At 38.8% G+C, this 18,220-nt stretch overlaps 2 protein-coding genes across 3 annotated transcripts; both read right to left on the bottom strand.

Annotated features, from left to right (window-relative positions):
* Positions 1-1,878: 1,878 nt before the first annotated feature.
* Positions 1,879-7,978, bottom strand: matn3a (matrilin 3a). 2 transcript variants are annotated; one of them, XM_014015698.1, is made up of 7 exons: positions 7,646-7,978; positions 5,974-6,429; positions 4,905-5,480; positions 2,819-2,944; positions 2,582-2,686; positions 2,390-2,459; positions 1,879-2,291 (listed from the first exon to the last, which is right to left on the bottom strand). In XM_014015698.1, exons 1-6 carry the CDS (start codon positions 7,809-7,811, stop codon positions 2,404-2,406), a joined length of 1,485 nt encoding a protein of 494 aa, XP_013871152.1. In that variant the 5' UTR covers positions 7,812-7,978; the 3' UTR covers positions 1,879-2,291; positions 2,390-2,403. The 2 variants fall into 2 exon arrangements, with proteins under 2 accessions (XP_013871152.1, XP_013871153.1); XM_014015699.1 differs by lacking the exon at positions 5,974-6,429.
* Positions 7,979-8,075: 97 nt separating this feature from the next.
* laptm4a (lysosomal protein transmembrane 4 alpha) lies at positions 8,076-17,901 on the bottom strand. Its single transcript, XM_014015700.1, has 7 exons — positions 17,693-17,901; positions 15,300-15,420; positions 13,864-13,940; positions 11,706-11,828; positions 11,230-11,325; positions 10,917-11,015; positions 8,076-8,999 (listed from the first exon to the last, which is right to left on the bottom strand). Exons 1-7 carry the CDS (start codon positions 17,819-17,821, stop codon positions 8,925-8,927), a joined length of 720 nt encoding a protein of 239 aa, XP_013871154.1. The 5' UTR covers positions 17,822-17,901; the 3' UTR covers positions 8,076-8,924.
* Positions 17,902-18,220: the final 319 nt, after the last annotated feature.

Here is an 18,220-nt window from a genome sequence, read left to right as displayed (position 1 = left end):
GTGTGTGTGTGTGTGTGTGTGTGTGTGTGTGTGTGTGTGTGAACCACAAACTGAAACAGCAAACAAAACCAACCCATCTGTCTGCTTAAAGGAAGGAGACGTCGGCCTGTTGACTCAGGGACACAGAGAGGCTTTGTTGATGCTGCAGTTTACATGACGACCGCCTCTGTCCTTCCTTTCTTCTTCTTCTTGGCAACAGATGGTCTGAAAATGATGACTGCAACCATAAAATGTAAAAAAACAGATGAGTTTAACTTAACACTGGTGTGGTTTTCATTTAGAGTATTGTTTTTAGTCAAATAAATAAATAAACAGGTTTTAAAGCGTTCTACCTCCTGAGTGAACTATAGCGCTGTGTTAACAGAATGTCAGACCTCTAATATAATATTTATTTTATCATGTTGACACAGAGACACATACACTGTAAGAGATATGTCTGCTTTGTAGCTGCAGACTTGCATTTCCAACCTGCTGATATTGAGAATATAAGCTTTTGTTTATTCATCATTTAATGAAACATTTAAATAATTAAATGTGTAAGAGCCTGCCTTGTTTGCTAATTTTCCTCATTTTTATCAAGAACGTTTGATCACTTTCTTTCCTTATATCAGGGGGTCAAACTGAGAAGCAAAGCGGACACATTTTACAACTTTGTTCAAGGCAGGACTAATTTCTGTCAAGATTTCTTGGAAAAAAGTTATTATTCTCATAGAAAAACAAGATGTCACCCCCAAATGACTGACAAGTGGGGTGGGGTTTGCATGGTGTTTAATAAAACAAAAATTGCTGGCTGCTTTCAGAATGTCCTGGGGATTGCTCTTGGTTACCCCACACTTCAACTCAATATTTCTAAAGATAGTTTAGTTGTAGCCTTTTGAAATTAGCTTTGGCAGCCATCTTGGATTTTGTATTTTAAATCACATTTCAAAGATTGTTTCTCAGCTACTGCTATGCTAATTTTCAATTGTTTACAAATGGTATAGCCCTTTGTGAAGTTAGCTTTAGCACTAGCAGTTAATTTAGTTGGGACTAACAATCCGTATGTTTTTTAAAGTCACTCTTAGCTAAGATCATGCACAAATTTTCAGCTCAGTCTTTCTTAAAACAGTTGAATTTGAGTTATTTGTTGTTAGTTGTGGAGGCCATCTTGGATTTTCGAATCCTGAGTTGTTTTATTTATTTGCATTAAAATAAAAACCCACTTTGGACACCCCGTGCCACCCCATGCACAAATGTCTAGCTCTGCCCCGATTTAATTATTTTTTTCTTCTGGATTCTTTGTGGTGTAACAGCTTCCTGTTTCCACATAACAAATATAAATTTGTGCAGAAGCTAATTAGACCAGAATGTGTAGGGGGAACAAAGCTGTTGTGTTGTGCTGACTCTTTGGAAACAGCATCTTTTCCTGGAGAAAAGGTTTCTGTTTCCAAAGAATCAAATAACTGCTCTGCATCTAGAGAAGCTTCCAGCTTAAAGAAGCATGAGTTTAATTTCTGACATGAAGCGTTTGGTTTAAAAATGTCTCAAATCAAATTTCAGCTGTGAAAATAATTTTATATCAACCTTTCTTTGTTGAGCTGTGGCGGCCATGTTTAATGGGACTCATATGAGAACAAATACACAATCAGCGGAGTTTGAAGCCTGGATCATCATTAGTAACCTGACAAAAACTAAAATCAGACAGGATAAAATTAATGAATAACTAGATTTAATTGATTGTTTTCAACATTAAATGCCAAATATAGATTTCCCTCAGCTCCATATTGTGTTCATCTGAACTCTGTGCAAACTTTCCTTGAATTATGTTCTAAAATTTAAATTAAATCCCATCAAAAATGTATTCCCAAGTCCTCTAAATTCTCCAAAAATCAAGAAATCTTTTTTTTTGTTTTTAACCAAGACATATTTTTATTATTCTTTCGTCACATTCTGTTACCAAACAACTTAAAATTCAAGATTGTTTTATTAAATACTACACACTTCTATAAGAATTCTAAGAGGTTACTATAATAATTAAATATATATATTGTCAAACATTTACTAAATATATACTCTGAAGTGAGGTTTAGTGCCTTTTATACACATTTGTACAAAAAAAGATGAATACATTTTAGTTGTGCTGCATCAGACAATGATATTTAGTGTTGGTGATTCTTTTTAAACAAACACGCTACTTTTAATGTTTAATTAAAACAAAAAAAGTGAGTTTATTTGCACGTTGCAGGTTTATGAACCAGATGAAACTTGTTCAGGAGGCAGGAGACACAGCGGTCAGTGGAAGATGACGGCTTCTGTGGAAAATAAAGGAGAGTTGATCTCAGTTAGTCCGTTTATTATTATTATTATTATTATTATTTATTTTTATTTTAAAAAATGCATCAACATTTACCACGATGTGCAGCTTTAAACGCGGTCCAACATGCTCTCCAGGCGCTCCACTCTTCCAGACACATCAGCTAGTTCCATCAGTCAAAGAAAGTCGTTTGACAGAAAGTGGAAAAACGGCAACAGTGGCTGCAGAACCTGTTAAACTACCAGCAGCTACAGAAACTGTCTCCATCTGAAACAACAGGAAGGATATGTTTGGCTGTGAGCTGCTGGATGGCTGCTTGTGTCTTCTTCTGGAAAGCCAGCTGGGCCTGACATTTACAGGGATCCTCCACCACCTCCACCCGAACCTCCTCGCCTGCAGAAAGCAAAATTTCACATCAGCGTAACGAGAAGGAAATGTCAAGCTGAATGCCACCCACACTGCCTTTCCCAAGCAAAGCTCAGCGAGATCAAAGGGGTTTGGAGCAGCCGGACGGCGGGTTCTTACGTCTCGGAGAACAAGTTCTCTTGTCCGGATTCAAGATGAAACCACTCCGACACTTGCAGTAAAACGAGGCGTTGTTGTTGACACAAATGTGCTCGCAGTCATGTCCCATGGCGCAGGGGTCCAGACCTGGAACAGGTTCAGAGCGGAGCTGTATGGAGTTAAACGCAGTCAATATCTTACCTGCAGTAGAAAGCAATCAGAGTGATTCAGAGAGAAGTTCAGATTGGTTCTAAGACTGGTTTTTTTAATCTCCGACATTTAAAACCACTCAATCAAGTACACTACTTTTTTTTTACACTGCATTGCTTCGACATCAGTTGTTTTTAATGACAGAAGTTAGCTTTAGAACAACTTGCCTTCCTACAGTTTTGCTCAATTCTAGTTTCCCTTCTCTGCTCTGTCTGGGATTTCTCCCATAAACGAGGATTTCTCTGGTAGAAATTCAACTGGTCCAATCAGTGAACAGGAAGATTTGTGAGCGACGACATCGATTTTTCTGCATCGTTTTAGTCTGCCTATATTTTAGCAATAGCAGTGGAGGAAGTGAATGAACCAGTTCATGTTGACAAGGCTTCCAAATTAAATTAAATTTGTCTCTCAAAGTCTGCAGCTCTCATTTTCATTCAGATCAGCACTTCTCGCAGTAGGGGATGATTGTTTACAGCACAAACAATTTCCTGTTAGCTTCCTAGCTTAGCCTCCGTCACGGTCGAGCTGGCGCTTTACATACGTCACAGCCAAACGTCAGCGATCGGATAAAATCAACCCAATCATTTTAAACTTCAATAGAGGCCACGCCTCCAGCAATAAATTGCGTCTCAATAGCCGAGAGTCCAGACTCTCTGTACGAAGCAAAGCGTAGAACAAAGGGCTGTTTTTACCAGGCGAAAATTGCTTCATGAAAACTTCTCTCAGATTCTCCAAACTGGTTTCTGCTGCAAGCAGGTTAACATTTGACCAGAACTCCACTTCCAAAAACCCTTTTTTTTTAAGTGAAGCAGGTAACTTGTGGTAAGACAGATGTAATTTAACATTTCTCTAAAATCTCGGGTCTCTGCTGTGATTTTGTGGGTCAAAAGCTGAAAAGTTTGGGAACCAATGGTTAACATGACTAAATGCATTGTTTGCTGCTGTACGATCGACTGGTTAGCTGTTTGTGTTAAGCACCGAACACCCTGTGCATATCGGACCAGACTGTCCGTTCGGACTCCTGCACCACAGCTCAGTGTGTCGGACATCAAAAGGTTAAAATCTCAGAACCCTGAAGCTCAACGCTGACGTGTCCTGAAAGGTACAAAAAGTATCAGAGGAAAAACAAAATCAAAACCTCAACGAAAATGTCTAGAAATTAGGTTTCATTGTACTTTAAAGTGCCAGTGACATCAAATTTATGTAATAAATGTGAATGCTTTTTTTGAAAGATAACATTAAGAAAATATTGCAAAAAATTTTTCATTCTACTGAGATGAACAGTTGTTGAGATATTTACATGTGAAGTAACAGGAAGTGATGTCAAAGGGGAATGTAAACAGTGTTGCTACAATGACCAACAACCCAGACTATAGAGAAGAATCTGATATTTCTTTAGATTATTGTGAGTCTCTATCAGAGAAATGAAGAAAGAGTTTAAGTAATATTGTTTCAAAAAAACAGAGACCAGGGAGTTTATTTTCTTAAAGAGTTCCCCTTTGATGTCACTTCCTGTTTTACTTTGGCTGAGCCAAGTTCAAAAAGATGCCAGTTATGTGACAAAATGGTTAAAATCCTGTGTATTGTGTCGTTTCTTAAATGTAAATATGTTTTCTTTGACTTTTTGTATTTGAAGGATGCATGTCACAGTCACTTTAAAATCCACATTCAGAAGACTTTTATAGTTTGTAACAATTTTACACGGCTGTAATTCTTCAACGAGTGCGTTCTCGTGCTGACATCTGCAGTCCACGAGGGTTGAGAGCATCTGCTGTTGTTTCAAAGGTTAAAGGTCATCAGTAAAATTATAAATATTTAATATTCTGCATCAACCCGACTGGAGACTGAAGGTGCCATCACTGAGGAACCACAGCCGGGCTCTCCGTCTTTGTCCTACCACACAGGGTTTCTCTGAACTTGGATGTGAGCTTCTCGATGACGCCGTACGTCTCCACGTAGAAGACGTGGTCCTCCAGAGGGACGCTGGCCATCAGCTTCAGGGACCGCATGTCGGCACGGTCCACACCCACGGCGTAGATCTCCACGCCCGAGGCTCGGGCCTCGGCGGACACTTCCTCCACCTGATCTTGAGGTCTTCCGTCGGTCACGATGATGCCTACCTTGGAGATGTTCCTGGAGCGGGGCCGGGCTCCGGACTGCTCGGTGAAGGCTTCGTCCATCGCCGTCCTGATGGCAAGGCCGGTCATGGTGCCGGTGGCCAGAGGCTCGACCCGCGCGATGGCTCTTTTCAAGTCGAGCTTGTTGAAATGGTTTTTGAGGAGGAACTCTATCTTCACCGTGCTGGCGTAGTTGACCACAGCCACCCGGGTGGCGTCGGGGCCCACGTCGAGGGTGTCGACAATGTCGGCCAGGAATATTTTGACCTTATCAAACTCGGCGGGACGCACGCTGCGAGAGCTGTCGATGATGAAGACCAGGTCCAGGGTACGGCTCCTGCACTGAGTGTCTGTCTCTGGTGATCAACCAAACCATGGCACAAGTAAGTCCAATTATTTGCCTTTTTTTGTACTTTGACAATAAGAGTCTTGTGATGCACGACGTATTCTTACATAGGGACAAAACAAAACTGCTGTGCATCTCCGCAGGTTTTGTTTTCACCAAAATGTTACTGTAAGGACAAATTCTGCATCATTTCAGGTATTTAACCATCTCATTTTCCTGGAAGAAAAGGATGTTTGATGCTCAGAACATGACGTGACAACACAGAGTTAGGATCCCAGTCTTTTCTTTACTGTATATCAAACCTAAATCTCTCTAGTTTGCAGTCAGATCATCTCCGTTTTATCATTTAGTTTGATAAAACTGAAGATTATGTTATAGTTTCATTCCTAAATTAAAGTTTGCCTGTTAGTTCATGCTACCTGACACGTGTATTTTCTACATCGTACTGTCTTTTTAACGTTAAGGTCAATGAAAAACATCAAACCTAACTGGTAATATTCTACCTGTCTCCACAGGACTGATGGTGGTGATGAAGCCGCTTTGGGTACTGACCGGTAGCATCCCAGGAGCTGGTGGAACTGTGGTCACAATGGTTGTCAGTGTTGCCATCGAGGTCGCTGGCAGGGTTGACACCACTATTGGCTCTGGAGGGGCTGGAAAGACGGTAGGGGGGACTAGAACAAGCGGCACCGTTGGGCATGGACCTTTTGGTTTGTAAGGGAACGGGCCTTTGAGCCTATGGTGGGGGTGGACAACTGGTGGAGATAAACCTTTGTAAATGTGATGCGTATGTGACGCACCCAGCCCATTGAACCTGTGGTGATAGGGCGGCACGGGGACCATGGGTCTGTGATAAGTCACTGCCGGAGATAGAGGTCGATACAGTACAGGTGGGGGGATCCTTGGTGGCTGGAAGTGGTAGTGATACCCTCCTCTATATGTGTAATCACTTCTGTGATCTACAGACGTGAAGAAGTGATGGAAAACATTAGTAGGTTCATAAACATGAAAACTGTGTAAGTTGACGTAGAAAGTGTTAGTAAAACATTAGAATCATGTTTAATTCCTTAAACAGCACAAATTGTTAATAAAAGTCTGAGGTGAGGCAAATTTAAAATTTAAGTCATGAATGTTTAAAAATTTGATGCAAAAGGACAAAAAGTAGTTTAATCATGACTTTCACTGTATTTAAGAGAGAAATGGAAATGTACTTTTAATTGGCGTAACTTCAGTAATCATATTTTTTGGACAAACTGAGCTACCAAACAGCAGAAAATACAAAGCCTACCTAAAAACAGGCGCCTCCAGATTTTTTTAATGGGAGGGTGCACTAAGATCCTGAGGTGGTACCAAAACCAAAAAACAGAACATCATTTTAGCAGATTTATTGTGTCATATCTAAGTTATTTAATAAATACAGCAATGCACGAGTTAGAGAATCACCTTCTGATATACACAGGCAGTGTTTTAAAATTTTATTTACAACTGATACTAACAGAGTAGTTAAATTACTGAAGTTTGTCTTTTCATAAATTTACATTTATAACATAATATTAATTTGACCTCCTGAGAATCTGTATCCTAATGCTGAGGACATTGGTTTTAGACTTATTTTATTTCATTTATTTATTTTATTATTATTATTCAAGGGTACTAGATTTTAAGTTTTTAAATTTCGTATAATTTTAAAACCTATTTGCTCATTAACAATGTTTGTTTTTATTTGAGGTTCTACTAATCCTAAATAACAAAATAATTAAAACTATCTAAGCCAGGGGGGGCCACCAGTTTTTCTGAGGGATGGCCGTTATCCCCCTGGCCCTCCCTTGGTGGCAGCCCTGCCAAAAAAAGTTGTCCAAAGGTAAAACATAGGCTACTGATTAATTTTAGACATTACGTAGAATTATAGGTTGATTTAGGTTTTTGTTTCGTAGCAAAGTTCAACATAAATATAAAAACTCGACGTATTTCTAAGAAAACACAAAGCTACATTTTAAGATTTATTATTAGTAAATTACCATGTTAGGTTTGCACATACTCTACTGCTAGATGAAAAAAGCGACAGATAAAAGCATCTTTAGTTTTTGCAGAAGCATTAAAATGAAAATAGACAATTCAAGCTTTTGTTTTACATGAAAAAATAAAAGGCTACAACTTTAGTTTTGCGACACATACGTGTTGGATTCAGGGTCCTGAGGGGTGGTCGCCCGTTGTGTCTGGTCTGAGCGTAACTTTGTGCAGATATAAGATGAGGGTCTCCTGCTCCGAGGAGGTACGTGGCCCGAGTCACGTCACACAGCAGCAAAGCGCTGAAGACGAGGCTCTGCAGAAAACGCTTCATCGTTGCATCGGTTCTGCTCAGGTCTGAGGACGAGGAGGGTTCTGCTCAGCTCTGCGGGGGGTCCGACCGCCTCCACATATGAGGGGGATCCGCAGAGACGCGTCAGACTCTTGTGTCCAATCCAACAAGGTGGGACAGTCAAGAGCTGCAGGGTGAAATCCTGATGTGGAGGGCGGGGTTATAAAAAACTTTTTTATTTGCTTTAAGAGGAAAAACAGCTCTAATCCTTTATTTAAAGCTCGACATAAATAAATCAGACATTTATTTATTTATTTTTCCCGAGACTTTTATTGAAGTTAACAGAATTTCCACGGGGATAAAATCATTATTACCAGTAAAGTAATGGAGGAGTACGCGTCGATAAGCATGCAACAACTAATGTTCACAAGACTAGCTGTTTGCTCCAGAGGTGAAAGGAGAGGCAGAGAGAAGCGATCCATCTCTCTCTCCTCCCCTCAGTCCCGGCTGGAAAACTACTCGGCAGCTTTGCTCGAACATCATGGAAGCAAAGCAGCGATGATGTCTGCTGGGGTGGCAAACCGTACTACAGCGAAGCTAAATAAATAAAAATAACAACCCCCAAAATTAAAAACAAAGGTGCTAAAGACTCAATTCAAGACTGAGGTGGAGCAGCCTAGGTCTCAACAAACAGGAAAACTGCAACACAATTCAACAACAGGGACTCTAAAAGCAGATTGTCATATTTTTTTTCAATCTTTTCTCTTTTTTAAAACGTCATATATTGATCCATTAATAGGATAGTGCTGGATTGATGAGAAATTGAAGCTACTTCTCACAGATTCTTTTACTAAGACTTAAAAAAGGTTGAGGGTGTAGTGTGGACACAAAAGGATTCCTTTCTTTTGTTTCCCCCCTTCAAACGCATTCATTCATTCATTCATTTTCACACAAATTTTAACTTTCCAACATTTTACCTTTCACATCGCCAGGATGCTTTAAAGACACGCTGAGGAAATACAGCGGGGAGGACAAATAAAACACTTTAGAGGAAGCAGGTCGGGGGGGGGAATAAGGGCATTATGGTGTTCAGAATGAGTTGGGGGGTAGGAATGCATATGATGGCTGTGTGCAGTTTGGCAGCATGGCTGGTGATTAGGCTGGCATGTAGGGGGGAGGAGGGTCCTTCTCTGGCATCTTCATCGCCATCTCATAAGTGGGCAGAATGTACTGAGAACAGAGAAGAAAGAAGGAGTTAGTTCCTTCATGAAACAGGCTTAATGTGTAAAAATAAACTGTATTTCACATGGATATGATGCAAAGTGGAAACATCTGAACTGCAGCAGATTAAGCAACTCTGGCAGTTTTTGCGCAGATATTTAGTTAATTATTATTTATTAATAGAAATAAAAACTAAACGTTAGACACTGCTGAAAATATTTAAATATTTGTTAAAAAAATCATCATAAACTGAGAACAATAAAGAACTCAGTATGGCACCAATATTCATCAAAGTAAACTGAATCTTAAGATTATGTACAAACACACTTTGTGTGTATACAGCGCCACCTGCTGACATGAATGGAGCATTACATACAAAGAACGCAACGGGAATTTAACACCAAATAGAGCTCCTATTAAAGAACTTTATTAGTCTGAGATTTTTCCAAACACACCATTCCTCAGACTAACAAACTGAATATCAAGTCTCCATCTTTACAAACCTACAATACAAACACCTGTTTTATAAAAGACTTTTATTAAACCCAAACCATCATCTCAAAGTTTTAGCCATTTGGGACTGGGGACCCCTTACAGGGGCAAAACAAATTCCAGGGACCCCCTCATAAACCCCATGCTGTTTTAAAAGATAATTTACTGTCATTTCAACCCCTAAATGCCATGGGAATGTATATTTTTTTTATTTTGTTTATAATGTTTGTTTTATTAGTTCCCTTTGTATTTTTAAAAATAAAAACCAATTTAAGAATTCAGTGAAATTTTTTGAGGACCCCCAAGGTATCTCTCACGGACCCCTGGGGGTCCTGGGGCCCCAGTTTGAGAACCTATGCGTAACGACACAGAGAACAGGTAAGAAAATAACATAAACAACAACATATGTAGAAAAGAGCAACACAATGTAAGGCACTCTGTTCAACAAGAAACTATAAATCCACATCACTTTAAGGCACGTGTCAAACTCAAGGCCTGTGGGCCAAATGTGGCCCGTGCTTCAGAGATGTATAAATGTCTTAAAATAAACTACTTCAAAGTCAGCATTGACCAGAAACTACATCTCCCATAATGCATGTTGATTATTTTACCCACAAAATGACGGCACAGAGATGTGGAGCTGCACAGGTTCAGAAGCAGCAGGCAGCCGGTGAAATTCAGTGTAAAATCTCTGTTTCGCTGCGTTTTCACGCAGGGTTCAGTTGTACTGAGAAGTTGAAATTTCACACTTAAAAGTGGTAAATTTAAACTGGAACACCCCTTTTGGAAAAAAAATTCCTGTCAGAAAGTGGGAAAGTTCTGAGTTCAAGATGGCAGCTGCTCACAACTCAACATTATTCAATTTCATTTCCCATCATTTATTTCACAGTACATGTAGCACTTTTCAGTGTTTAAAAGAGGACGTGTTAAAACACTGTTTATATGCAGGAAATGCCAGGTAGAGCTCAGTTATTGTGACATTTCGCTCTTTCAGCGACACCACAAAGCTCATGTGGAAGCTCTGTGAAAACAGAGGCATCGGAAAAGAATCAAGAAGATGATAAAATCAGGATAAAAATCAATTTAAAAAATAACTTACTTGTTATCCAAAAAACTTCAGGTTTACAGAGAAATGAGTTTAAATCACAAATTCTGTGACAATGATTCCAAGTCTTAATGTGTCTTTTTACGTGAAGCCACTAAAATAATTATGTCATTTCTTTCAGCACTGAAATATTCAGGCGTCTTATTAACATCACCGTTTTACAAACATACATCAGGACATGTAAATGTTACAAGTAGAGCCATAAATAATGCCTTTTTATTCTGTATTCTGTAAATGTCCACACAGATAATTACCAGGAATAGAATCAAGAACATATGGTGCTAGTTTATTTCTCTCCTGTTTATGAATGTTTGATGCGCCTCGCCTACCTGGGGAGGAGTCTCAAAAGCGGGGTACACAGCGATCTCTGGCATGTTCCTGTTGTTGATGTACTTGTAGCAGTTCCACACACAGTTGATCAAGTAAGCCTGAAAACCAGAGAGGATCAAACTCTTACAGTCGACACTTTCACCTCCAATTCTCCTGCTAAACCAAACGTAGGAAATAAAAACAAAAAGTTTGGAGTTTTTCCTTCATCTCATTTTTTCATAGATGCTGTTTCTTGGATGGTGCCGAAGGACGTAAACTGAAACGACGCTCGCTAGATCAAAAGTGCGTACAGACTGTCGGTAAGTGTTTCACCTTGAGGATGATGAGGAAGGCGAAGAAGACCAGAACAAAGAGCAGCAGGCAGCTGGAGTTCAGAGAGAGGAGGTAATCCTTGTACGGGAAATCTGGCTGAGAAAACCAAAAGGAGCAGCGTTGGATGGTTAGTAAAGTCCTGACATATATTCAGCTCAAGATTTCACGCTATAAACCAAGAAAAACACTGAAACTTAACACCACTCAGACTGTGTAACAACAGAAGTAAAATACTTTTTCTGTTTAAAGGAAAGTAAACACAGTTTCTGCTATCAGTGTTTTATTGTAGAACTAAGATTTTTAGTGTTTCCTTGTAGGATAAAAGCCTTTGGAGAACAGCTTTTATTTATCTAAACTAACAATGTGTACATAAGTACGTAGTAATACTTTATATTTCATTCACTGATGCTGCAGGAAGTACACAGTCCCAGTAAAACACCCTACAGAAGTGGTGTGGCTGAACTGACGGGACTGACCAGCTGGTCCAGGTAGTCCCTGATCCTGGGCAGGTAGGTGAGAGAGCTGATGGCCACCAGGCAGCTCAGAGCGAAGTCGAACAGCTGGTAGCAGAAAAACGGGATGAGCCACCCGTCACGGTGCTGAGGAAACACAGCAAATAAGACTTAACTTAAACATAAGCAGATAAGACTTTTATTTTGAAGAACCACCATGTTTATTTCAATCAACTCTCAGAGAACTCGTTTCAGAATAACTTTTTACACGAGGTCAAAATGCTAAATAGAGACTGTGGTTCATAATCTGATTGTAAAAAAATTTTTTTAATTAAAGCTTTAATTCTAACCTTGTTTCATGATTATACGGTTTATATATTTTCCTACAAACTTTAGATACAGATTGAGTTTAGATGATCGAGTCCTTCAGTTTACAGAGAGGGTTTGAAATGAGCAAGATGGTTCCTCTTGTGCTTTTCTATAAAACCCAGACTACAGCCTGGCAAAACTACGGCACTCATAATATTCTGAAATGCTACAACCATGAGTTAAATACAAACATCTGCGCACTACGCTGTATCTGCTACCGTTCTCATGAAGGAAGTAACTGAACAGTGAAAGCATGAGTCTCCACCGTACGAACGACGTGCTCCGTGTTCAGGAAGCAGATTATCGTCATGCTTTAACTGCACTGTCATCCCTACTAGCAGCTTAAATGAGGTCTTTGTGAAAAAGCCTTCAAACCTGTTGGTCTTGATGTTAGGAGGCAGGCCTGGGAGGCAAACATGATCAACAGTCAAAACAGTGTTTAGTGGTGAAGCCATTGAACCAAGCTCCTTTTAACAAACTGCTAAATGTAGACGAGATTAAAGAGGGATTAGGAGTCATCACTAAGTATTGTTGATATTTTTTATTTTACTTTATTGCCAAGTATGTTTGAGTTTGCATTTGAAACTCCAACACAGCCTTTAAAATAGGGAGCTGTGGTGCAGTGGTAGGGCAGCCAACTCCAGACCAGAAAGTCAAAGGTTTGATTCCCCGCTAAGCCCACGTGTCATAGTGTCATTGAGCAAGACACGCGCCCGCTGCTCCACTTGTGTGCATCTCATGTGATGGGTCACATGTAGATACTAATTCTGTCATTGTATAGGGTCTCTCTTGTAAATGACACGTCTCAATGAGATTACCTGCCTAAATAAATACTCCACCAGGAGGACAACAAAACAAAACATTGTGCTACATTTACTCAGGATACAACCATCATCCCAACATGGATCAAGTATTTTTTTGTCACTATTCCCAAGCTAAGGTGCTAGGCTAACAGCTGGAGTCAACGATGGGACGAGCTGAATTTGACCGGATGGTACTGTATCATGGACTTAACATCTGCGCTAAACATATAATCAGGTAAAAGACCAACACTGGACCACCTGATCCTATCCCTGCACTTTCTGTTGATAAACAGGTACAGTAAAACTTATTGTAGCCTACTGCTAGCTTTATGCTAGCCTCACTCATAGACAACAGAGTCAGAATCAAAGACGCCAGGTTCAAAGCAAAAAGGTTCTTTTTATTTATCTTTTTAGTCATGACTAAAACCTATAAAGATGGGCCGACCTCATTAGTCATTTTGGGGGAGGAAGGTGAGCAGTGTGGAGTGTGGAAGCAAACGTTGGGGCAATTAATTTAATCACGGGGGCGTTGCACAGACCAGAGATAGCTACAAGCTAACTTTCATCTGTTGTCACTGGGCAGAGGCAAAATTCATTAGTAGTCCATAAACAATCTTTAAAATACAATTCAATAAAAACAAACCAGATTAACACAACATTTACAGATTTACAGATCCTTCTAATCCTTCTTTACATTAAATATAAAACATGATAAAGTGCTACAACCTCAGATAGGTAGAGGTAAAAGATCTGCAACTGTTCCTTTGAGACTTCCTAAAGATTAGCTACGATGGGGTGATATTTCAAACTAACAGGAAAACAAGAAATATTTCCCCCTTTTTTTAATACAATTATCACAAAAACCCTGACGAGTTTGAGTTAACCAACCCCCAACAAATCATCTAATAATGTAGAAGCTGTGTTACAGAAGGATCAAAATTCTAACTGAATATTGGCAGGATTTGACAAAAACCACACAGAATCATATTGTGTGTCCTTCGCACACTTACAGTAATGGCTCCATACACCATCATGGCACTGATGGTGAGCATCAGCAGGGAGATGGCAAATCCAACACAAGCATTTTCTGCACGACAGGGAGAGAGGAATACAGAATATAAATCCAAACAGCTTATTTTTAGAAACATCCTTATGTCCAGATGTATTTCCTGATGTCTGTTTGTGCTCCAGGAGGCAGCAGTGATGAGTGGACGGTCTCCAGGGCCAAATCGCTTTGTTTTAAAGGGCAGCTCTGGGGAACATTAAGCTGCTCCCTTTCTGCTGGGTCAGGGAAGATACCAGGCTCGGTCTGGGATAATTAAACGGTCTTCCTTTCAAATCTTTTTTGCTCTTATCAATCACACTCTCACTTCTTAACGGCTGCAGTGGGACTACAGCAGCGATGCGGTCCACTCGAGCTTCTTTATAATTCAGCAGCTCATCAGTTTGACTCTTAGACAGCTGATAATAACCAAACAAGTGGTGGGTTTTTAAAAAAAATATTAGGGCTTAAATGGAAAAGTTATTGTTATACTTCTGATATTTTAAAATGTTTGCAATAAGAGACTTTTAATGGACCGATCAGAGATCAGGGTCACATTGTTAATCTTAAGATTGAAAGCTTTGCTACAATCAAATTAATTTTTTTAAATGTTAACATTTCCGCGCACATCGGCAAGGAAGGGATTTAATTTTCTGTGCCCATTATTATTTCAATGTATTGTTTAATAGTTTTGAGGATCATATATTTTATTAATATAGTTTTAAACCCAGTCTTCATGTTGCCATTTAATTTTTTTAAGGTAAAAGTAGGAATATTCCAATGTTCTCATGAAGGTAAAAATCTGACAAAAAAAAGTTTATTTCTGGTAAAACAGTTGTGGAGTTTTTAGGCCGCATACGTGCTTTTATATATATTTTTAGCATCTTTCAGCCTGTGAAATTTCAAAATTATAGATTTGCTTGAAGAGAAACTTAAAACTGAATCATTTTATTTTATCCTGGGAAACATAATGAGTGCTGACAGTCATTATAAATAGTCTGACTGTTTTTGTTGGACAACCTCTGCTGCCCTGTGTGACGATTTATTCCTGCTGAGGGAAAGCCGGTTCACACAAGTTATTTCTCCTTTTTTTCCACTGAGTCACTGTTTAAAAAAAAAAAACTAACAAAGAAGCCAACTAGAAAGAGCCTCAGCAGTCCTGATCCAGCACAGAAACCAAACATAAATCCTCGGAGGGACAATTTGTTTGGAGCAACATAAGCAGCACCGATACTTCTTGTTTGTTTTATTTTTATTTGAACAGAGAAGGCAGGGATACACTTTCAGATCTGAAGGAGTAAATATTGTTTCTGTCAGAGAGTGTTTATCAGAATAGAAGAATGTCATTTTTATGTAAACATCAAATAAACCGAACATTTTAACCGTTTATTGTTATTTTCTTACCAGACATCCTGTCAGAGGCAAAGTAATGATCAATGACTTCGTACTGCAGGTCAATGGTCGGGACATTCTCAGGGTGGGTCACAGCCACAGTCAGCAGGATGCCCATCAGCAGGTTGACCACCTGAGGTCAGGAAAACAGAGGAACAACTTTACTGAAACAAAAAACAACAACTATCACACAATTATTGTTTGTTTTTTTATGTTTAAAGCATTTTTCAGCACATTTTAAAGTCAATTCAAAACTTTACAGGTAAGAATTTTTGCAAGTTTAACTTGGAGATACTGAAAAAATAAAAAACAAAAACAAAAGCAAAAAAGCAATTTATTGCATTTTTTCCACCCTCCAAACAAAGCAACTCTGTAATGATTTAAAGATCTGAAAGAAACCATCTAAGGACTCCCCATCGTTCAACAGAAACAGTGCACTGAAAGAAATACACAAATAACATGGCTACTTAAAAAAATACAGATATTTAACTCCTGACATGAATGTAGATCTGATTTATTAGTAAGGTAATTTCATGCAAAAGGAAAAAATGAATGGATGGAAAAATAAATAAAAAGGAGCTAAATTAAGAATACGAATGAAACCTTTAAATTAATCACATGTCAAGTTTCTGATTGTTGAACAAGATCGTCATTTATTTTAATGTTTTTTTGAAGAAATGTTGCTGTGATTTTCAGTTAACATGAACTCAGGCCAGACAAGTTCTATAAAGCCTGTATAAACTGATTATCTATGCAATAATATATTTTTTAAGGCCAAACTACAAGTAAGGCTATGTCCATGTGAATTATGATTTAAATTAATTAATTTGTATAGAGAGAAATGTCAAGTATTAATAATACAGTGGACTAAAACATTTAATTTGTAAGGTTTACAATTTAAAAACAATAACATTTTATTGTCATAAAACAGACTTCAAACCAGATCATAATAACATCATTAAAAAGGTGGCAATTATTCATGAACACAAACTAATTTCTAAACATGGTGTCCAAACTCAAACCACTGATTTACCAATGAATAAAGTTCTTGTCTCTTTTGGCTGGTAGATGTAAAAGTGTAAACAGGAATACTACTTTCTCTTTGCAGATTTATACCAGAGCCTGACCACAGAAAAGTTGGGTAGGCAATGTGCATAAAAGAGCTCTAAACGACCCAAAAAATACAGGCTTACGGTCCTAATTTTTATTAGCAAATCCGATCAGAATGGGATAATGTCCAAACCAGAATGAAGCAGACAAACTAAGAACAAAATCTGACCTCTGATCATGTTAACAAACAGCCCACAGGTTTGATAAACTGACCAAAGGTGATGACAGAACAGAAGTCAGGGATATCAGGAAATGATGAAACAACACATGATCACATAGCTGATTTTTTTGAAACACACTGTAAAAAATGAAATGTTGGATTTATTTAACCATGTTATGTTATCTGGTTCCACTTAACTGAGTTGAGTAAATTCAAAGCAACATACCAGTTTTTTAGCCAAAGAACATGAGTATGTTGCTTTGAATTTACTCAACTCAGTTAAGTGGAACCAGGTAACATAACATGGTTAAGTAAATCCAACATTTCCTTTTTAGAGTGCATGACGACCATAAAAAAGACAAATCTCAAGATAACCACAAGTGAGCCCAAATATGAAGAGAAAAACATGAAAAATAGCTTCAAACAAATGCTAGCTGAAAACGATTTGTGACACAAAACCACCTAAATTAGATAAAAAGAGAAGAAATTAAGATTACATATGTTGACAAGTTTATAAATCAGGTTCATTTCTGAATTTATTTGAATAATGACCATATTATACACAGGTTAGGACGTAAATATCGAACAAAAAACTACCTAGTGACTCATAATAATACTTAAGTGACGTCTGCGTCAGTATCAGGAAATAGTTTTTTTTTTTTTATATTGCGGAGTTTTCGATTCCGCTATGTTGATGTTTGCCGAATATCGGCTAACAAAGTAGTTCAATGTCACGCGTCTGTTTTTGTTTTTCTCATGTTTCTCTCGGTTAGCAGGAACACGACATCGAATACAAACAGTCCTGGTGTTTATTTGGTCATAAATAAAATAAGAGTGTTGGAGACTTGCACCGACAGACCACCTAATAAGTTAGCAAGCTAACGCTAGCTTTAGCATCCCGTTTTTAGCGTCACCTCGGCAAAGTAAGCGCAATTTTAGCAGTCAAACATAAAGCGCAGAGCGCAGTTGTGTCCCCGAGAACCTCCAAAAAACAATAATTAAAAGGGAACAATAGCCCTGTATGTAGAGCGTGAATTGGTTATGTAACACCCCACTAATGCGGAGACTTGTTAAGCCAAAACAGCGCTCGCTGACGTTAGCGCTTCAATCGTTCATCGAGAACCATCTTACGTACCATGTACCATGTTCCCAGGATAATGGTCCCAGTTCGAACATGGCAGCATCCGCAACATCGGGTTGTATACAGTCTGTCTCGACTCGGCTTAAAATGATGCATGTCCTCCACGAGTGTAGGGAGAAACATCTGGAGAGCTGGTCGAAGAGCGGAAAAATCTTCTCAGCATCAACAGTCAGCACGAGCACGGAGGGGGGAGAAACGCCCACCAGCTCCCCCTGCGCACACCGCGGAAGAAAACAAACGCTTTGATAGGCGGACAAAAAATGATTGACAGGCGTTTAAACCAATAGCACGAGAAAAAGACGGCGCCGTGGATTTGACTGACAAGAGTATAAACCAATGGCGACGAGAGTTTGAAAAAATTTGTTTCAATTGCCTACGCATTATATGGAAGCCCATTTCCACCACCCTGATAAAAAAAATAAAACTTGTATCTCATAATTATGACTTAGCTATCTCATAATTATGACTTAGCTATCTCATTATTATGAGATAGTATCTCATAATTATGACTTAGCTATCTCA

The sequence above is a fragment of the Austrofundulus limnaeus genome, unplaced genomic scaffold (assembly GCF_001266775.1).
Source record: "Austrofundulus limnaeus strain Quisiro unplaced genomic scaffold, Austrofundulus_limnaeus-1.0 Scaffold133, whole genome shotgun sequence".
Classification (NCBI taxonomy): domain Eukaryota; kingdom Metazoa; phylum Chordata; class Actinopteri; order Cyprinodontiformes; family Rivulidae; genus Austrofundulus; species Austrofundulus limnaeus.
This window is presented reverse-complemented; position numbering and strand designations above follow the sequence as displayed.

What these genes read in the sequence shown, in the direction of transcription:
- matn3a (XM_014015698.1), bottom strand. Translation starts at nt 7,811, where the DNA reads ATGAAGCGTTTTCTGCAGAGCCTCGTCTTCAGCGCTTTGCTGCTGTGT. An exon ending in CAGGACCCTGAATCCAACAC is followed by an intron (nt 6,430 to 7,645) that starts GTATGTGTCGCA and finishes TCACGTCTGTAG; the next exon opens with ATCACAGAAGTGATTACACA. An exon ending in CCAGCAGCTCACAGCCAAAC is followed by an intron (nt 2,460 to 2,581) that starts ATATCCTTCCTG and finishes GACTGATGGAAC; the next exon opens with TAGCTGATGTGTCTGGAAGA.
- laptm4a (XM_014015700.1), bottom strand. Translation starts at nt 17,821, where the DNA reads ATGTTTCTCCCTACACTCGTGGAGGACATGCATCATTTTAAGCCGAGT. An exon ending in GGGACTACCTGGACCAGCTG is followed by an intron (nt 11,326 to 11,705) that starts GTCAGTCCCGTC and finishes TGGTTTTCTCAG; the next exon opens with CCAGATTTCCCGTACAAGGA. An exon ending in CTTTTGAGACTCCTCCCCAG is followed by an intron (nt 9,000 to 10,916) that starts GTAGGCGAGGCG and finishes CTCTGTTCTCAG; the next exon opens with TACATTCTGCCCACTTATGA.